The sequence below is a fragment of the Balaenoptera acutorostrata genome, chromosome 3 (assembly GCF_949987535.1).
Source record: "Balaenoptera acutorostrata chromosome 3, mBalAcu1.1, whole genome shotgun sequence".
Classification (NCBI taxonomy): domain Eukaryota; kingdom Metazoa; phylum Chordata; class Mammalia; order Artiodactyla; family Balaenopteridae; genus Balaenoptera; species Balaenoptera acutorostrata.
In genome coordinates this window covers 26436043-26457003 of record NC_080066.1, presented here as the reverse complement: position 1 = coordinate 26457003, position 20961 = coordinate 26436043, and the positions used below count along the sequence as shown (strand labels likewise).

The window sequence follows — 20961 nt, the reverse complement described above, 5'->3', positions numbered from 1 at the left end:
TTTTAGGATTTTAATCTTAATTTTAGTAGTTTATTAATTTTTAAAAACAAAAGGAAACTTCTAAATGGTCTTTTCTGAGTTTTCTAAATGTCTTTTCACACATGTGCGCACGCCCACACACACACACACACACACACACACACACATTCAAATGCACTCTAGAACACTAAAATAACAAAACATACGAACAGCAATTATTTAAGCATTTCACTAGCGCCCTCCAGTGTCTAAAGAGAGAAATAACACATGTACATAAAAACATTTTTTCTTAGTAAAAGCCTACTAAACGTTCAGACTACTATGTAGGATATTCACATGAGAAAATATATTTCATCAATGAGAACTTACTACAGTATTTTCAGTATAGTGAGAAACCTCATAGTGTATCTCCACCCTCCCTATATTCCCAAGGGGCCACAGGCAACAGGTGACGTCTGATCTGGGTTTGAAGTCGGAATTACACCCCACGGTCACAGAAGGAAAGGAGAGAGAAAGTAGTGAGAAGGAGCAGAGGCAGAGGAGAGAGGAAAAAAAGAAAAAAAAAAAAAACGTGCTGGGAAGGGGTGAGCCGTCGAGCTTGAACGGAATGTGTGCGAACACGGTGAAGAGTGTCTAAACATTACTTCCACCAAACTGCAGTCATTGGCCTCCGTGGTGACAGCAGTGTGAGTTGAAAATAAGCAAAGTGGTACATTGTTGGAATGACGCTCTTAAAGGCCACATCTCAGCGCAGTGATTTTGGTTCGTAAAAGCATCTACCAGGAAAGTGTTAAAGATGGAGTGGCAGGGCTTCCCTGGTGGCGCAGTGGTTAAGAATCCGCCTGCTAATGCAGGGGACATGGGTTTGAGCCCTGGTCTGGGAAGATCCCACATAAATAAATAAATCAAATAAATAAGATGGAGTGGCAGTTCTCGGGTCCCGGGGGCACACGCAAGAAGAAGGTGGTAGCATTGCACTTTGATAAATCTCACAACAAGAACCACAACGTTAGGCCTCCAGCCAAGGCTTTAGAGCCTGTTACCTTCCGTGTCCAGCCGGACCAAAAGCACTGACCACGTGGAGACCAAGAGAGAGTAACTGGAGGGCCCAGGCTGAAAGGTCAGCCCTGTAGGTGCATGAGGCACCTGAAACCTGCCTACAATCAGCCCGAGAGCAACACCTAAGCCCAAGCGAGCACCTTTGCAGTGTCTTATTTATCTTACTTCCCACTAGTAGACTAAACATCATGGATCTTTAAAATCTAGCTAGTCGTTTTAATGCATTTATAGCTGTTTTGTCCATTTTAAATTATCACCTGCTTGAACATGAGTCAGTTTAATACCCAAAGTTAATTCCATGAAGTGGTTTTTGAACTTAAATCCTCAGCTGACCCTCCCTCCAATTCCCAGGGCTTCTCATTTAGCAAGTCCATAACGAAGCTCAAGAATCTGCAATTTTTCTCAACGTCTTAAATGGCTCCCATGCAGGGTTCTGCTGGCCATGCTTCCAGAACACGTCCTCAAGGACAGAGGAGCTGAAAGAAATCACTTTCACCTTCTGACCTGCAGGACACACAGATTCAAACTTCTGAAAAACCCAAGAATATTCTTGTTGTTTGTTTATTTGTTTGTCTGTACAAAAAGCAAACTGAGACCTTAAGGCCTTGGAAGAAGGAAAAGACTCATATTGAAAATACTCATTATTTAATCAATGTACAAAATATATATATGGGGAAATAACATTAATAATCATCACATGCTATTTTCCACCTCAGGAACAGGAAAGGGAAAGCATTCACTTTAGGGTTTCACAGTCACTTGGTTGAAAAAGCAAAGAATAAAGCCAGGTTTCCATTCTGACAAAAAAAAAAAAAAGATGAGCCCCAGAAAGTCAAAGGACTCCAAATCTTTGAAGGTTCACAGGGAGCAGTGCTGAGTGACACTAACAGACAAGGAAATGTGGGCTCATTGTTAATATTGACCCATTTGATTGGAACTCGGGGTCTCACTTGACTTAATTTCCTTTTTCTGCTCATCAGGGGAACTCTAGCCTTTAAATGTAAAGCGTGACACTTCAGCTTAGCATTCATTGTCACCAGTCAGATCTGCATCAGAAACTTCGCCCCACTTCCTCGTAATCCTTCTCCAAGACTGCCAAGTCTTCCCTGGCTTCTACAAACTCGCCTTCCTCCATGCCTTCCCTAATGTACCAGTGCAGAAACGCCTTCTTGGCGTACATGAGGTCGAACTTGTGTCCCAGACGGGCCCAGGCCTCCACGACCGCCGTGCTGTTGCTCAGCATACAGACAGCCCGCTGGACCTCGGCCAGGTCCCCTCCCGGCACTGCCCGGGGGGGATGACCATTGATGCCCACCTTGAATCCAGTTGGACACCAATCTACAAACTGGACAGAGTTCCTTGTCTTCATGGCTGCAATTGCCGTGTTCACATCCTTGGGGACCACATCCCCTCTGTAGAGCAGGCAGCAGGCCACGTACTTCCCCAGGCGAGAGTCACACTTGACCAGCTGGTTGGAGGACTCAAAGCAAGCAGCTGTGATGTGTGACACAGAGGGCTCCTCGTGGTGGGCCTTGTCCGCAGAGATGATGGGGGCGAAGCTGGTCACGGGGAAGTGTATTCTAGGGTAAGGTACGAGATTGGTCTGGAATTCAATCAGGTCCACGTTCACGGCCCCCTCAAACCGGAGGGAAGTGGTGATGGAAGATACTGCCTGACTCAGCAGCCTGTTGATGCTGGCATAAGAGGGGTGTTCAACGTCAAGTTTGCGATGGCATATGTCATAGATGGCCTCGTTGTCCACCAGGAAGGTACAGTCCGCATGCTCTATGGTGGCATGGGTGGTGAGGATGGTGTTGTAAGGCTCCACTATAGCCGTGGAGATCCGGGGGGCTGGGTAGACAGAGAACTCCAGTTTAGTCTTCGTGCTGTAGTCTGTGGAGAGCTGCTCCATTAAGAGAGACGTAAATCCTGATCCAGTGCCTCCTCCAAAACTTCGGAAAATCAAAAATCCCTGAAGACCACTGCACTGTTCCGCCTGAGGAAAGTAAACGGGACGTAAGAATTCAGCCAAATAAACCCAGAAGCAGTGGTAACCGTGGGACACAACTAGTACCCCAAAACAAACAGAAACTTTCAGAAAGAACTGGTTTACCATCATTAACTCATCACAAACATATTTACTTTGAAACATACTTGAGTAGTTACTTCTGGAGTGCGGGAAGTGCTTAGAGTTTTACTGTAAGCAAAGCATAAATATTCAACTGTCTTTTGCTACCCTTGATGAATTTATCTGTATGTGATCTAAAGTAAGGTCTTTATCAATAACAAAGAAAATGACAAGCAAAATATTGAAGTAATATAATCCCCCCCCCCCCACCAGTAGATGAAGTACCTTTCACTTTCATACCCAATCTACTGTGCTGGTGTAAAAGGTACTGTATTCCCTAATGATTATGCCAAACATCAAAATTTTTACTAGACAAAGGATTCTCCAGACACAGGTCCTTAGGGAAGAATTAACTGTCAGTAAAGGGTAACTGATCTCCAGGTAGGATGTGCCTCCTGTTAACTTTACAAATCTTAGTAACTATTGGAAAATGACAGGTTTTAGAGTTCTTTGGAAGTCTCTGATAAAAAGATAAGCCATGAGTCAGCAGAAGCAAGAGTAGATGGAGGCTAGTCATTAAAATGAAGGAAATCCTGCTGTTTGTGACAACGTGGGTGGACCTTGTGGGCAATTAAGCAAAGTGAAATAAGTCAGACAGAGAAAGAAAAGTACTGCATCATCTCACTTATATGTGGAATCGAAAAAAGCCAAACTCATAGAAACAGAGAGTAGAATAGTAGTTGTGAGGAACTGGGGTCGGGGGAGAGATGCTGCTCAAAGGGTATAAACTTCCAGTTATAAGATGATTAAGTTATTGGGATCTAATGTACAGCATGGTGACTGTAGTTAACAGCACTGTGTTGTAAACTTGAAAGCTGCTAAGAGAACAGATCTTAAATGTTGTCGTCTCCACACACACAAAAGGGTAATTATGTGAGGGACGGATGTATTAACTAACCTGATTGTGGTGATCATTTGGCAATATATTCCTGTGTCAAATCACCATGATGTACACCTTAACTTTCCACAATGTTATAGGTCAATTATACCTCAATAAAACAGGGGGGGAAATAAAACATTTCCTCATAAATATAAAAAGAAAAACAAAATAGTCGATGGGGGCTGTAAGTAAGTGCAAAGGCTTCTTTCCCCTGCCTAGTAAGGAAGGTAGTCAGTGCCCACATCAGGACCAGCCGAGCTTTGAGCATGCGCAGGAGGCTCCCAGGGGAGAGGTTGGGTGGTGATGGAGGCGGAGGTAGAAAGTGCTGCTTAGGCAGGTCCCGCAGGATCACAGGCACACAGGCACTGCCTGTGGAAGGAGAGAGGAGCCACTTGCCAGCTTTCGGAGCCTCTCCAGCACCAGATCGAGGATCTCCGGCCCCACAGAGTAGCGACCACGGGCGTAGTTATTTGCAGCATCCTCTTTTCCGCTGACGAGCTGCTCCGGCTGGAAGAGTGAGCGGTACCTGCCTGCACGGATCTCGTCTGCCGAGAGGAAAGGAGGTCAGTGCAGTCCACTCCATCCCACCCCTAACTCTTGCACAGCCCTGTACCCTGACCTGCTTTCTGTCTGCTAATGTCCTATAAAGAAATGGATTTAAACTGCCCAACTGGCCTTTCTTAATTGAGGAAAAGGTATAATTATCCCCATATAAATTGAAAGCACGTTTTCCCGTCATACACCCTTTATTAGTTTCTCAGGGCACTGTAACAAAGTACAACAAACTTGGTGGCTTAAAACAAGGGAGATTTATTGCCTCATAGTTCAGGAGGCCATAAGTTCAATGTCCAGATGTCGGCAGGGTTGGTTCCTTCTGGAGGCTCTGGTGGAGAAACTGCCGCATGCCTCTCTCCCAGCTTCTGGTGACTGCATACAGTTCTTGGAGTTCTTTACTGGCAGCTACATCACATCATCTCTGCCCCCATCACAATGCCCCCTTTCCCTGTCCGTGTGTTCTCTCTTCTCATAAGGTGTACTGAGGGGACCACCCTGCTCTTAGAAATGAGTGTTTTTCCTCTTAGGCAGGAGCTTCTAGGTATCTGATGCCAAGGCCATTGGGGTACATCTGCATAAATACATGTCATGAAGCCAATTTTATCATTATTACTTATAATTGTTATATGGGCCATATATCATCCATATATCCAACCAGATCATTGGACATAGGGCCTCCCTAATCCGGTATGACCTCATCTTAACTATGCAAAGACCCCAGTTCCAAATAAACTCATATTCTGGGGTTCTAGGTGGATGCAGAGTTTTGGGGGGACAACATTCAACCCACCACACATGCGTGGCACTTTTGCATTTTAAGATAAAGAGCCAGCTGTGTGCTGGAAAAGCATACCAATCTAAATGATTAGTTATATGCTTCAAAAGAGGCTTTCACAAGAAAAACAGAGCTGGAGGAATCAGGTTCCCGGACTTCAGACTATACTACAAAGCTACAGTAATCAAGACAGTATGGTACTGGCACAAAAACAGAAATATAGATCAATGGAACAGGATAGAAAGCCCAGAGATAAACCCATGCACCTATGGTCACCTTATCTTTGATAAAGGAGGCAAGAATATACAGTGGAGAAAAGACAGCCTCTTCAATAAGTGGTGCTGGGAAAACTGGACAGCTACATGTAAAAGAATGAAATTAGAACACTCCCTAACACCATACACAAAAATAAACTCAAAATGGATTAAAGACCTAAATGTAAGGCCAGATACTATAAAACTCTTAGAGGAAAACAGAGGCAGAACACTCTATGACATAAATCACAGCAAGATCCTTTTTGACCCACCTCCTAGAGAAATGGAAATAAAAACAAAAATAAACAAATGGGACCTAATGAAACTTAGAAGCTTTTGCACAGCAAAGGAAAACATAAACAAGATGAAAAGACAACCCTCAGAATGGGAGAAAATATTTGCAGATGAAGCAACTGACAAAGGATTAATCTCCACAATTTACAAGCAGCTCATGCAGCTCAATATCAGAAAAACAAACAACCCAATCCAAAAATGGGCAGAAGACCTAAATAGACATTTCTCCAAAGAAGATATACAGATTGCCAACAAACACATGAAAGGATGCTCAACATCACTAATCATTAGAGAAATGCAAATCAAAACTACAATGAAGTATCACCTCTCACCAGTCAGAATGGCCATCATCAAAAAATCTAGAAACAATAAATGCTGGAGAGGGTGTGGAGAAAAGGGAAGCCTCTTGCGCTGTTGGTGGGAATGTAAATTGATACAGCCACTATGGAGAACGGTATGGAGGTTCCTTAAAAAACTAAAATAGAACTACCATATGACCCAGCAATCCCACTACTGGGCATATACCCTGAGAAAACCATAATTCAAAAATAGTCATGTACCACAATGTTCATTGCAGCACTATTTACAATAGCCAGGACATGGAAACAACCTAAGTGTGCATCAACAGATGAATGGATAAAGAGGATGTGGCACATATATACAATGGAATATTACTCAGCCATAAAAAGAAACGAAATTGAGTTATTTGTAGTGAGGTGGATGGACCTAGAGTCTGTCATACAGAGTGAAGTAAGTCAGAAAGAGAAAAACAAATACCGTATGCTAACACATATATATGGAATCTAAAAAAAAAAACAAAAAACATGGTTCTGAAAAACCTAGGCGTGGGATAGGAATAAAGACGCAGATGTAGAGAATGGACTTGACATGGGGAGGGGGAGGGTAAGCTGGGACGAAGTGAGAGAGTGGCATGGACATATTTACACTACCAAATGTAAAATAGATAGCTAGTGGGAAGCAGCCTCATAGCACAGGGAGATCAGCTCTGTGCTTTGTGACCACCTAGAGGGGTGGGATAGGGAGGGTGGGAGGGAGACGCAAGAGGGAGGAGATATGGGGATATATGTATATGTATAGCTGATTCACTTTGTTATAAAGCAGAAACTAACACACCATTGTAAAGCAATTATACTCCAATAAAGATGTTAAAAAAAAAAGAGAGGCTTTCACAAAGAAGCATGCAAACTCAAATGCCCACACCACTCAGTGCAGTTAACACAAATGCCTAAAGCAGGGAAATAGCGTGAAGATGTCAGTAGTCTATACAACCAAGCACAACCCTTGCTGGTTTCATTCCCTTTTAAAACCCCGGGCAGCACAAGAAAACATCAAAACACAGCATGTCTGAGGCCCAGGTCACACTCTCCTATCTTAGAATTATCCAAACAGGGTGATTCCTGAAGATTGACGCAGCGGCATTTGAGGGCTAGGGAGGCTCTGGGAATGTTGCCCTGGTTACAGCGGGTGGGATACGCATTGCATAGCAGTTCAGAGCATGTTCTCAAGAATCAATTTCCTGGGTGCATGGCTGGCCTTCCTCACTTAGCTATAGAGCAGTTACTTACTGTCTCTAAGCCCCAGTTATATCCTCTCACAAATGGGGATGATAGCAAGACCTACCCCAGTGAGTTATCATGAGGATTAAAGACCACAGAGCATGATGCATGGCCCATATAACAATTATAAATAATAATGATAAAATTGGCTTCATGTCATGTATTTATGCAGATGTACCCCAATGGCCTTGGCATCAGACACCTAGATGCTCCTGCCTAAGAGGAAAAGCACTCATTTTCTAAGAGCAAGGTGGTCCCCTCAGTACACCTTGCTCTCCTGTATATGACCATGTACATGACCACAATTTGGTACACCCCTAAATGTTTAAATTTAATAAAACTGAGTTGAAATTACTTTTAACTAACATATGCACACCAAAAAACAACCACCAAAGTTGGGATGTTTTAAAGATATATTTACAAACAAGTGGGCATATTATTCCAGGTAGACTATTTGCTTCTCACCTGAAGCAATAAGGCTGAGTTCAGCTTAAGTAGAGAATCTATGGAAGCCTGCTTCTTCAAGACAATGTCCAATTGAGTTCTTGAGGGTGGTTAGTTCCATAAATTCTTTCAGTAAAATCCACTTTCAGGGAGATCAGTGATATAGCACCACCATTCACAAGTACACAAACTTCTGCCATGTTTCTACCCTGCTCAGAGATCATGTACCTGGCCCACAATCCTTAACCAGCATCCACAGGGACTTTGGTGGTTTTTAAACATGATTATTATTTGATGGTTCCTTGGCTTCCTTACCTCCATTCCAGGTTAAGCCTTCTAGGACTCCCCTATATCAATGTCCTCCTCATTTTCAAGCTGAAACAACACTCACGGGTGTCTGGATGTGTCTTTGCTCATGGTTTCCATTCTCTCTCACCTGTGAACTATTAAAATCCTCCTGCCCAGTCTTCCAGACTCAGAGGAACTATCACTTGGTCCATAAGGTCTTTTCTGATCTTTTCCAGAGAGGTAAAGCTCAGGCCTCACTTCCTTCAGTTCCCTACACACCACCTCCTCAGTAAAGCTTTCCTTGACGTTCCTTTTGAAAAACAGCCCCCTCAGCCCACATGCAATATTCCCTTCCCCTATGGCCCTGCTTTGTGTTTCCCCATGCTCCGATCGCCACCAGACACACTATTTGGCTTTTATAGGTCTGCACCCCACTAGAATGTAAGCTCCAGGAAGACTGATACTATATATCTCTCCAATGTCAAGAGAGTGTCTAGCCATATGAGGCACTTTTATTTGTTGAATCAAACAAGGAAAATCAGTGCCTCCTCTCTAAACCCTGGAGCTTACGGTGCTTTGTTTGGACCAGCTCAAGATCCTCAAAATTGCCCTCCCTCCAGGCTGAGTTCTAGAGGATTGGGGAATTTCTTCTGGTCTTTGCCTGCCGACTGTCTCTCCTGCAGCTTGCTTAGCTTCTGATCCTGGGTCCTCCTATTTGCCTAGGTCTTTGGATTAGCACAAGTTAAAATATCTGCCACAATATTCATAATGCTGGGATGTGGCTTCTCACGTCGCTCCTTCAGCTACATTTACCAAGGTCCTCTGGGGACGTATTGTACCCTGCCCAGCATCATGACACACCAGACTCCAGCTAAAGCTCACAGTTGCAAACGCCCATTTGTTTGAAACAAAAATTCAGATACTCTCTTAGGGCACTTATAACTCAAGTCAGAATATGACGTGATTGCCTCTCTCAGGTTCCATACTAGTCTTGCCTGTTCTTGAAGCCATCATTAGCTCCTTATTTTTAATTCTTTCACAGCATTTAGCGGAGTAATACTGAATCAGTATACATCTTGGCCTTGACATTTCTTAACTTCCACCTATTAATTTAAAAAAACCTTTCTATCATTTCCCTCACATTGACATCAACGTACTTTCTCCATCAGTTTGTTACTCGATTCTGACTTCGTTCTGATGAGGAAATGAACTCCAATCCAGACTGTATTTTCCAAAGATGACTGTAATGGTATTTCCAATCTCACTTGTGCTTCTAGAAACTCTCTATTTCTGCATCAAGAGGTGAGGTCTATATCCCTTCCCAGGATGGATCTTTGTAACCGCTTCAACCCATGGAGGACAGCTGAAGTGACACAATGTGACTTCTGAGGCCAGGTTATAAAAATGCCATGGACTTCTGCCTTGTTCTCGTGGGATGCTTGTTCTTGGAACCCAGCTGCCATGCCACGAGGACGCCCGAGCAGCCCACAGAGACCACACAGCCCTGGCTTAGCTCTCAGCCAACAGCCAGCCCCAAATCGCCAGCCAAGCGAGTGAGCCACTTTCAAAGTGAATCTTCCGGTTCCCACTTGAGTCTTCCTTCCTGACACCATATGGACCAGAGACGGGCTGTCCTCTGAGCCCTGTCCAAACTGCAGATTCATGGACAAAGTAATGGTCGTTGGTGTTTTAAACTGCTAAGTTTGGAAGCAATTTATTACACAGCAGAAAATAATTGATACAGAGTACCAAACCCAAACCCACCCTCCTCTGTAGTTTTCTCTGAAGTCAGCAAGACCCTTTCTCTCCCCAGCATTTCGCCAGCTCCATTTCAAGTGTTTTTGCACGAGATACTACAACATCTGCTGTTAATAATCATAAGTAATCATTTTATAATCATTAATCATCATTTCCCCACAATTAGAAGAGTTATTTAGCTCCTTCCTTCTTTGGAATCATGTTCAACTATTCTTTTCTCTAAAAGCAGGTAATGCAAATTTCAGATTCTTTGTCAGAAGCTTCTAGCAACTGGCTTTCAAACCCAGGAAAAGATTTAGTGTTCTGTTACAGTAGATTGTGTGGAGAAACTAACAAGGTTTTCATTCTTTTCATCACACAGAAAAAGGAGCCTAAGCTAGTCTTCCCTTTGGGTTTGTTTGTCATTCTGATCACCCTAAGTGTCCACTGAGAGATGCTCTAAATTTGGAAAAGGGCCATATGATCCCGTTCAGATAGATTCATATAATCTGATGATCCCACCCACTGATACTTGCTTGTTTGGGTTGTGGATCCGGTTAAGTACACTAGAACGTAAAATGTACATTACCTACAACAGTTGGCTCCAGGTCCATGAAGAGTGCTCTGGGCACGTGCTTCCCAGCTCTGGTCTCACAAAAGAAGGAATCGAAAGATGCACCCATAGGCTCCGTTTTGGCACGTGCCTGCGGATCCTGCCTGCCGTCGAGAACAACACCATCTGGCTGGATTCCGTGTTCCAGGCAGTAGAGCTCCCAACAGGCATCCCCAATCTGGACGCCAGCTTGGCCAATGTGGACAGACAGGCACTCCCTCTGAAATGAGCCATAGTATTTAAATTACAGCTGTGCATCTTCCTAACGTGATAACACGAGCTACATCACTCAGCAGGTCCTCTCAGGGCTGAGAGAAAGCAGGCTAGCGTATGCCAGCAAGAGAACTTTGTGGTAAAGCTAATGAAAACTGTCTCATGGAAACCAAAAACCAAGGTACAGGTAAGCTTCAGGAACAATTTAACCAAGGACTCCAGTTCAAACAACATAAACTAAGCACCTATTGTGTAATGGGCTAAGAATGAGTTAAGACATATCATATATGAATAAAATCAAGCTTCCTCACCCAGAAAAAAAATTAGTTACTGGAAAGGAATAAAACCAAAATCAATGTACAGCCTGATATATGTTAAAACCCACTGCAGTAAATCTCATATCTTGAGATTTTACATTTACTGTTCATATGTGCTCTAAATAAGGAAGGATGTTCTAAGCTTAAAAGTAGTGCAAAATTTACCAAGGAAACATGCTATAGATTTAATAACCCCAAAATGTAAGAACTCCATACTATAATAAACAAAAATACTGATGTATATAAAAAAGGATTTATGTATAGCCCTTCATATATGAGCTATACATAAGGCAATTTTATATACATCAATTAAAAAATACTTGAGACATCTATTAGATAAATAAGCAAATGACATAAATGAATTACAAAAGAAAGAAATGATCTAAAATGCAAAGATTTAGGCACAATGGCATTCACGGTATCATTATTTATAAGAGTAAAAACCAAGAACCAATCTACTTAACCATCTACCTATTGTTGGGCATTTAAAGGAAAGTACATTGATACAATGGCATGCTATGCAAACCTTCAATAGTTACCAAAAAATTGTATGACATGGGAAATGCTTATGTTAAAATGTTACGTGAAAGCATACAAGTTATATAATTGTATATAAAGTATGATGTCAAATATATTTAAAAATAAGCTTACTCAGCCATAAAAAAGAATGAAGTAATGCCATTTGCAGCAACATAGATGGGCCTAGAGATTATCACACTAAGTAAGTCAGAGAAGGACAAATATCATATGATATCACTTATATGTGGAATCTAAAAAAATGATACAAACGAACTTCTTTACAAAACAGAAACAGACCCACAGACATAAAAAACAAACTTATAGTTACCAAAGGAGAAGAGGGGAGAAATAAATTAGGAGTTTGGGTTTAACAGATACAAACTACTACATATAAAATAGATAAACAACAAGGTCCTACTGTATGACCCAGGGAACTGTATTCAACATCCTGTAATAAACCATAATAGAAAAGAATATGAAAAAGAATATATATATGTATAACTGAATCACTTTGCTGTACACAAGAAACTAACTCAACTTTGTAAATCAACTACACATCAATAAAAATAAACAAATAAAATAAAATAAAAAATAAAAATAAGCACAGAAAAAAGTCTTTAAAATGCATCAAAATATTAACTCTAATTACAACTGGGTAGAATTTTTTTTCCTGTTTAAACTTACTTATTTTCTTCACCCTCATTAGCCTCCCTTCTCCTCTCCCACTTTTAAATTACCATTCTTTTTTTTTTTTTTAAGGCAAACAACTTTTTTTTTTGTAATTTAAATATCTACTCATCTAAGAGAGGGGAGAAAAAGTTAAATCCTAAAAATCTAAAGGGACAGCAATTGCTGGCTTTAATATCGTTGTGTTTTGATTGCCAATGGTCATGGAACAAGTCTGTGCAGAGGGTCTTACAGAGTGAGAAGTCTGTCTACTGCATCATCAGGACCCTTCAGGCTGTCTGCCGGATATGCTGATAGGCAACCCCGCCCTCCTCTGTCTGTCCATGGCTGCACTTTCCCAAGGTCTGAGATTCAACCACAAAAAGACCACCGATTGGAGGAGGGGAGGGAGGTCGCTGTGGCCAGTCGCAACCCTGCCATCTGACCCAGACTCTGCTCACTCTGCTGGTAATCAGCCGCACAAACCCTGTACTTTGTCTCCTTGAGTCACAGGGCATAACAACACAGCGCTCTGTGCTTTATGAGGAATTGGAGTTCATTACCTGAGTAGAACTTCCCTCTGATTTCTTTTGTAGGCAACCATGTCTCTCATGACAAAGGCAGTGAACTCAATTTACAAAGCACTTCACTTAGTACCAACCAATTTTTCCAACCTCTATCTGGCACAGAAAAATCAAAGCAACATATTCCATCATCAACAGCCTTCTAACACCTGAGTCTGCAAAGCACAGCTTCATTCCTCTCTCCTCCCAAAGGACTTAAGATGATCTCAGTACATTAGCTACTGTAATCAGATCAAAACTTACCCCAATTCCTAGATTTAGGTACAAACTTAAAAGTGGCGGGGTGGGGGGGCGGGGGGAAGGGGCGGCGAATTCGTTGTTTCTGCGTCATTAAAACCACTTGCACGTAGATTCTCTCACAACATCCTTCCACGGCTGTTTCCCACCCAGTCCACAGGGCATGCACACAGGGTACTTGCTCTTAATATTCACAGTAAAAATAATCACCAACATGAAAAGCAATTGCTGCTCCTCATGGGGACTGTTCTCCCAAGTGATATAGACATAGGAGGGAAACTGAGCTTTTTGAACTTGGCAGGAATACTTGGCCCAAGAAGGACCAATCTTGCCCATCCTGGTATGAGAAGCAGCTGAGTTTATCTCATAACTGTGTCCCGGGGACAGAAGGCTATCTCCACCTTATTCTTAGCCTTTTCCTCCTTTCCAAACTATCTGTTAAAATATTAGTCACACTATATAAAAAAAAAAGACTGTAAAATGCCCACTGAATATCAGTAGTGATGTCACAGCGCATTAATAAATGCTGCTTTAAAGCTTATTGGGAATTACTAGGACAGCACAATTTTTTAATTACCTTTTTATTTTGAGATAAATATGAATTGTAGATTCATGTGTGGTTATAAGAAATAATGCAGAAAGAGCTCATGGATCCCTTACCTGTTTTCCCCCAGTGGAAATATCTTGCAAGATCACACCCAGAATATCAAAACTGATACAGTCAAGACACAGCATTTCCATTATTGCAAGTATCCCTGATGTAGGAAGGCATAATTTTTAAGAGCAAAATATAAAATAAGCATCCTTAAAATGTTGGAGAGAGAGTCCAATGGGGTGAGAAGATCAAAGATGAAAAAGCAATTTGAATGCTTGCTTCCGTTTAAGAATTAAAAATTCTAAGACTAAAAATTACTGTGACTGGAACATAAGAGATAACACTATTGGTGGGAACATAAATTGGTGCAGCCACTGTGGAAAACAGTATGAAGGTTTCTCAAAAAACTAAAAAGAGAACTACCATATGACACAGCAATTCCACTCCTGGGTATATATTTGAGAAAAACAAAAACACTAATTCAAAAAGACACATGAACCCCAGTGTTCATAATAGCATTATTTACAATTGCCAAGACATGGAAGCCACCTGAGTGTCCATCAACAGATGAATGGATAAATAAGTCATATATATATATATATATACATATATATATATGTATATATATATATATATACACACACACACACACGCACACACACACACACACACACACACAATGGAATATTACTCAGCCATTAAAACAGAACAAATTTTTGCCGTTTGCAGCAACATGGATGGACTTGGAAAATTGAAATAAGTCAGACAGAGACAGACAAACATGTATGATATCACTTATATGTGGAATCTAAAAAATACAAGAAACTAGTGAATATAACAAAAAGAAGCAGACTCATAGATATAGAGAAAAACTGGTGCTTAGCGGAGGGGAGAGTGAAGGGGGGAGGGCAATTTAGGGGTAGGGGACTAAATGGTACAAACTGTTAGGTATAGAATAAGTGACAAGGATACATTGTACAACATGGGGAATAGAGCCAATATTTTATAGTAATTACAAATGGAGTATGACCTTTGAAAATTGTGAATCACTATATAGCACACCTGTAACATATAATATTGTACAGCGACTCTATGTCAATTAAAAAAAAAAAAAGGAACCAAGAGAGTGAAAGGAAAGTGAATCATAAGAGGTGGTCCCCAAACAGAATTATTGTAAGTAACTGTATTAATTATTGTCCCCAAAGAACTAGACTCAAGAGAGGACAACATAGAGGTCCCTGCCCTTCACCCAACCTCACATTTATGAGCTCAGCAATGGTGACCTGGGTCTGAAGTCCCCAGAAACTCTGAAAGCATAACTAAAAACGAAGCCACTGATTTCTACAGAAAAACCAGCACACTCGGTCTAAAGCAAATGTAAAAACTAAAGGAAGGAGAGGATCTTGCCTCAGTGCTTCCGTTAAAGGCAGTGAACCACTACAAATCAACAAAGCTTGTCCTAAAAGCAGCAGAATTATAGATGAATAGATGAGATTCAGAGCAGATTCAAAGCTGATCCAAACACAGATATTTAAAAAAACAAATGCCTCTTTAAAAATTTCTTCTCTTGTGTTAGGAATCTATGAAGAATTGTTTGGTGGGGGAAAAGAGAGACACACATGATGAAAAAAAGTTGCTACAACTGCTGACAGCAACACTGTCAGCAACATAGAAGCCACTTACCATGCTGATCTGCAGGTGCCCCGCTGCCCAGCGGTACTGACAGGAGGAGCCGCCCAGGTGAGCTTTATCAAAGGGCAGGAAGTGACTCCACCTGAGGGCTGAGACGCTTAAAGCAGCACAGCCTCTTTTCAGTTTTTCAATTCTCTGGTGTCAGAGGAGCTGTGATGGGCCTGCCTGAACACCCTGTGATAAAGTCTGTGCACAACTACCGATGAATTCTCTAAAGCTTATCCAAATCTGCTAGCGACGTATACCTAGGTTGAAAATAACAAATGTCTTTAAGAAAGAATCCTTCTCTTGTATTAAGAATGTATGAAAACCAGCATATGTATCGCTTGATAAGCAGTTTTACAAAAACAGAGTTTGATTTATCTAGATGATATAAGGGAATGAATTTTAGAATGCTTGATTTACATATTAATTTATATCCGTATACTAGTTGTTGAATATGTGTAATATCAACCTGCATAGTGATCGGTGTCATTGCAAACTGCTGAAGATTTTGGAAATACTCTTTGAGGAAATCCCCCCCTAAGAATAGTTGTAAATCTATGGTTGTAAATCTATGGTTAAAGAAATTTGGGTAACATTTAGGTCCAATTAAGATAACAGGAGGGACTTCCCTGGTGGTCCAGCGGTTAAGACTCCGTGCTTCTGATGCAGGGAAGCGGGTTTGATCCCTGGTCAGACAACTAGACCCCGCATGCTGCAACTAAAGATCCCACATGCCACAATGAAGATCCCGAGCACAGCAACTAAGACCCGGCACAGCCAAATAAGTAAATATATTTTTTTAATTAAAAAAAAAAGATAACAGGAATATCTTCTCAGGAAGGGAAATCTAGAGTCTGATTTCAGATAGATAGATAGATAGATCGATAGATAGGGACTGAAATTTTATCAGTTTTCTCAAACTCTGTCCTGAAGAATATGTTAAACAGTTTCCTCAAACCCTGTCCTGTTAATACGTTAATATGTCAGGGAACATTTGTCGTGTATTCAGCGCTATCCTAGGCAGGGTAAGACATTGCATTTGGGGGCAGGGACGTTCAGACACTAGAACGTTGACCTCTTGTAGGATCAAGACAGTTCACCAGACTTTTCATGTCTTGAATAGCCAACCTTCAGAATAATCCACTGTCCTTTGCTCTGTTTCTATGGTACCCAGCAATTTTCTGATTAAAATTTGTCTTCTATGCACTGCTTTCCTAGTGTATAGGCCAGGGCCTCTTATAATAGGAATTCAGTAAATACAATACTTGTGAGTAATTGAACAAAATAGTAAGTTCACAAGTGTCTGAAAATTGGAAAGGGATGTTCTGACTAAAACAACAGTATTCTAGTCACTGATAAGAAATCCCTCCCCACTGAGAATCCCCACATCCACATTCTGGATTAGCTATCACTGTGGGAATTGATTATCACAAGTTCCCAAAGGACTGATCATCTCCTTTTATACCATCGAAGAGCTGAGGACAGATTCTAACTTCGGATGATCTCAACTAAGTACTAGGTTGAAAGGATGAAATTGTTCTTTCTGTGAGTAAAAAGGTCAAATATCAGCAATTTCATATGGTACAATCTAAATCCTTGCATCCTATGAAGCTCTGTCTGGTGGAGACCAACTCCCTAGATGACATTTCTGTACTGTTTTACTCTAACTGCTACAAAGCAATACTTTCTTCCTTAATTTTGGGGGAGAGATAGAATAGAAGTGATTCTTAGCCATGGGCATCTTGCTCTCTAACTTCTTACCCTTTTTAAAGCTAAAACTTTTTTCAATATTTGTAATAACCTATAAGGGAAAAGAATCTGAAAAGTAATGTATATGTAATATATATTATATATATATATATAAAACTGAATCACTGTGCTGTATACCTGAAACTAACACGATATTGTAAATCTATATTTCAATTAAAAAAAAACTATAACTTTTTTTCCTTGTGTCATAACTGTAGTGCAAGTTCAGTACCTCATGATTTAAAAAAATTATAAAACACAGGAAAGTTTAAAAAAGAAATTTAATACCCAAAATCTGACCACCTAGAGAAATTTTAATACATTGATTTCATCTTTTTCCTCTGTTAAATCTCTGTAATTCATAACTGAATATACCTCTACATTCCACGTTTTTCTTTTAAAATTACAATACACTATTCTATTACACACTTCATAGTTAACTTTTATTGGCTGAAATATTCTTTCCAGTGGATCAACCATAATTAATCATTTTCCTATTATTATTTATTTAGATCGTCTTTGTTTTATCTGACATTATAAACAACAATGCCATTAATATCTTCATGTTTTAGGGGAAACAAAACTTTACTTCTACCCTCTTAGGGTATCCAGTTGGGCATGAGAGTTAAAATGACAGAATTTGAATTAACAGGAGAAAAGCAAACAGATTTTTACATGTACAGAGGAGCCTCCATAGGAAAATAAAGACCCAAAGAAGGAGCAAAACCTTAGTGCTTATGTACGAGGTTGGACAATGAGAGGGAATTGTGGAAGAGTAAGTAAAATACACGGGGAGACCAAAGGAAGATAAGAGTTATTTAAACAAGTTCTGTTTGTACAGAATTCTCTGTCCCTGACTCCCCCCATCCTCCTGATATGGGGAGGGCCGCTATCACAGGGGAGATTTATCTCTTGCTTTCATGAAGAAAGGGGGAGGTCAGAAGGCCCTTCTTGCACCTGGTGTTCTTCAAGTGCCTGCAGCTAAAAATAATCCTCCTGCCAAAGCGGCATGTTTGGGGGTGGCATATATTGCCACCCTTCAATGTATATACAATTTTATTTCTTAGGATGGATTCCCAGAAAGGGAATCAGAGTGTGAAAGGGGAGGTGATTTTTAAAGCCTCTGACATAAAGAAAGCAGTATCTTAAACCAAAGAATGTGCTATTTAACAATTTTCTTTTTTATTTGAGAAGGTCCTTTACTTGCTGTAGTGCCTTCTTATAATTAGAGGATGAAGGCACTTGGACTCTCTTCTGCTCTGGAGACAGGAGGTCTCATAATCAGATTTACTGGTTTCCTAGAGACAGCCCTGAGAACACATTTTTCCAATACCTTTGGTGACCCGGGATTTATCTTACATGAATAATTCAGCGTGTGCAAACCTCATTTTACTTTCATCCTCTCCCCACATGCTAAGAAAGATCTAAAATGCTTCCAATTTGCCTTGGCTTGTGATGAAAGTCCTAATGAACTGTGAACTACTAATCGGGCCTTGGAGATTTAGGAATGGAGTCAGAACTAAATCCCAGGTCACCCGTTTTCAACAGGGAGACCCCCTCGACTACCCTCCCCTTCTAGTTTCTATAAAGTTAAGCGCCTGGAGGTAGGAGGAGAGGGGCGGGACTCCACGTTTCCTAGCAACCGCGCGCCGTCCCCTGATTGGCTGGTCGCCGCGCAGCCGCCATTTTCAAACCCCGGAAGATGGCGATGGCTGAGGCGGCGGTGGCGGCGCCCTCCTGACAGGAACCCTTCTCCGGGCCGAAGCGGCCGGGCGCCGTGCGGCTCCCAGCGGGCCTCCCGGGCACCCGGCCACCGCGCCGCCCCCTCCACGCCATGGAGCCCGAGCTGGCGGCCCAGGAGCAGAGCCGGCCGCGGAGGCGAAGCCGCCGGGCCTCGGGACTCAGCGGGGGCGGCGCCGCAGAGCCTTCGGCCGACACCCCCGGACTGGGGCCAGACGGCAGGTGAGCGCTGGGGGCGGTGGCGCCTGGGGACCCCTGGCGTCGGGTCCGAGGCTGGGGCGGGGGTGGGAGGAGGGGAGGGGCAGGGGAGGGCCGGGCTGCCTACTCTCCTCCTCCTCCCCCCTCCCTCTTCTCCCCCTCCCCCTTCTCCCCCCCTTTTTCCTTCTCCCCCTTCTTTTCCTTCCTCCTCCTCTTCCTCCTCCTCTCACCCTCCTACCCCTCTTCCTATCATCCTCTCCCTATCATCCTCTCCCTCGTCCTTTATTTCCTCTTCCCACGCCTCTCCTTACTACCTCTCCCCTTCCCCCTTCCTCCAGTCTCCTCCCCTCCCCTTCCCCCACCTCCCTCAGGGGGCCTTGGAGATCCTCTGCACATCCGGCAGGTTTCGGGCTGGAATTGGGAAGGTTCCTAAATGCCCACGGGGAACTGCTGGGTCAGGGGACAGAAATCGTCCCTCGAGCCAGAGGACTTCTACCAGACGCCAAACTTTTAGCCTAAAAACGAGCATTAATATGAAAAGTTTTGCCGAGGTCAGAGTCCCTCCTTTGGAGCCCTGGCCAAGTCGGTGCTCAGCGCAGCTCACGGCCCCAGCCTCCTGGGTAAAGAGAGCGAAGAGGATGGTCGCCGACTTTTTAGCTGTTGACCCATTTCACATTCTGTCCCGTGTGTCTGCAAAGGAAGGACACTAGCTGAGGGTTTCAGAGGCTGTGTCTGCAAGAGGAGAGGGTGAAAAAGTGCTAAAGGCGTGGCTTTCCCCTCACGGTTTTGCAGAGGGTGGGTTCCAGTGACTGGCAGTTGGACCTTACATCCCTGAAGTTGTGTCCTCATCCATCAAATGGGATTATAAGAGTACCCACTTCCTGTAAGTTGTGAAATTCAGTGAGGTCATGTGTGTAACCCTGTACACAGAGAGCTCTCAACAAATGTTAACTGTTATTTGTCGATTTTTATCTATAATTCCACATCTGCTCCATCTTTTCAGAAGCACTGTGGTCCACTTCACATTATTACTTGAGATAAACTGCAGTTCCTTACATAATTTACATTCCAGTCATGCCTGGATGTGCCAATCCCTTTTTTTTAAAAATTTATGTAATTAATTTATTTTTGGCTGCGTTGGGTCTTGGTTGCTGCATGCAGGCTTTCTCTAGTTGCAGCGAGCAGGGGTTACTCTTCATTGAGGTGCACGGACCTCTCACTGCGGTGACTTCTCTTCTTGCAGAGCATGGGCCCTAGAGCGCATAGGCTTCATTAGTTGCAGTGCGTGGGCTCAGTAGTTGTGGTTCAGAGGCTCTAGAGCGCAGGCTCAGTAGTTGTGGCACACAGGCTTAGTTGCTCTGCAGCATGTGGGATCTTCCCGGACCAGGGATCGAACCTGTGTCCCCTGCACTGGCAGGCAGATTCCTAACCACTGCACCACCAGGGAGGTCCACCAATCCCTTTTTGAGAGAAAGGAAAACACCTTACTTTCATGGACAAGGCATTTATAAACTCATTGTAAGTTATCATGCAGAGAGAACAGTATCTTTTTCATTAGCTATTGATTTTTATTTTGAAGTTTACGATAACCCTTGTCTGAAACTTTTATACTGATTACAGCCTATATTTAAGAGGAAGTGAAAGAGCAGAGAGAGAGATGTCATCATCTCTGAGACTGAGAAATAGGAGAATCGGGAAAGCCTAGTAAAGGGAAAATGAACATAGAATTTCAAAAACATCAAGTGGGGCAGTGTTAAATTCATTGCACCTGCCTAGTGCCAGGCATTGTTGTAGATACTGGGAATTCTGGTGAACAGATGAAGTCCCTGCTCTCCTGAAGCTTAAAGTCTGCTTGGGGAGGAAAGACAATAATGAAATAAATA

At 42.3% G+C, this 20961-nt stretch overlaps 2 protein-coding genes across 2 annotated transcripts in view; one reads left to right on the top strand and one right to left on the bottom strand.

The window, feature by feature from the left end:
* Nucleotides 1-1917: 1917 nt before the first annotated feature.
* On the bottom strand, nucleotides 1918-18976 carry TUBAL3 (tubulin alpha like 3). Its single transcript, XM_057542053.1, has 6 exons — nucleotides 18835-18976; nucleotides 18344-18399; nucleotides 15398-15541; nucleotides 10560-10803; nucleotides 4443-4591; nucleotides 1918-3034 (listed from the first exon to the last, which is right to left on the bottom strand). Exons 1-6 carry the CDS (start codon nucleotides 18974-18976, stop codon nucleotides 2090-2092), a joined length of 1680 nt encoding a protein of 559 aa, XP_057398036.1. The 3' UTR covers nucleotides 1918-2089.
* Nucleotides 18840-20961, top strand: part of NET1 (neuroepithelial cell transforming 1) — a 50096-nt gene continuing 47974 nt past the window's right edge. The window contains exon 1 of the mRNA XM_057544057.1: nucleotides 18840-19102. Within this exon, the coding sequence (XP_057400040.1) occupies nucleotides 18975-19102 (128 nt within the window). The 5' untranslated portion in view covers nucleotides 18840-18974. The remainder of the gene's footprint in view (nucleotides 19103-20961) is intronic.

Excerpts from the sequence above, each read along its gene's own strand:
- TUBAL3 (XM_057542053.1), bottom strand. The coding sequence starts at position 18,976 with ATGGCGTGGAGGGGGCGGCGCGGTGGCCGGGTGCCCGGGAGGCCCGCT. Across the intron at positions 15,542-18,343 it reads ATAAGAAGGCACTACAGCAA|AGAATTGAAAAACTGAAAAG; the intron begins GTAAAGGACCTT and ends CTCTGACACCAG. Across the intron at positions 4,592-10,559 it reads CCTGGAGCCAACTGTTGTAG|ACGAGATCCGTGCAGGCAGG; the intron begins GTAATGTACATT and ends TCCTCTCGGCAG.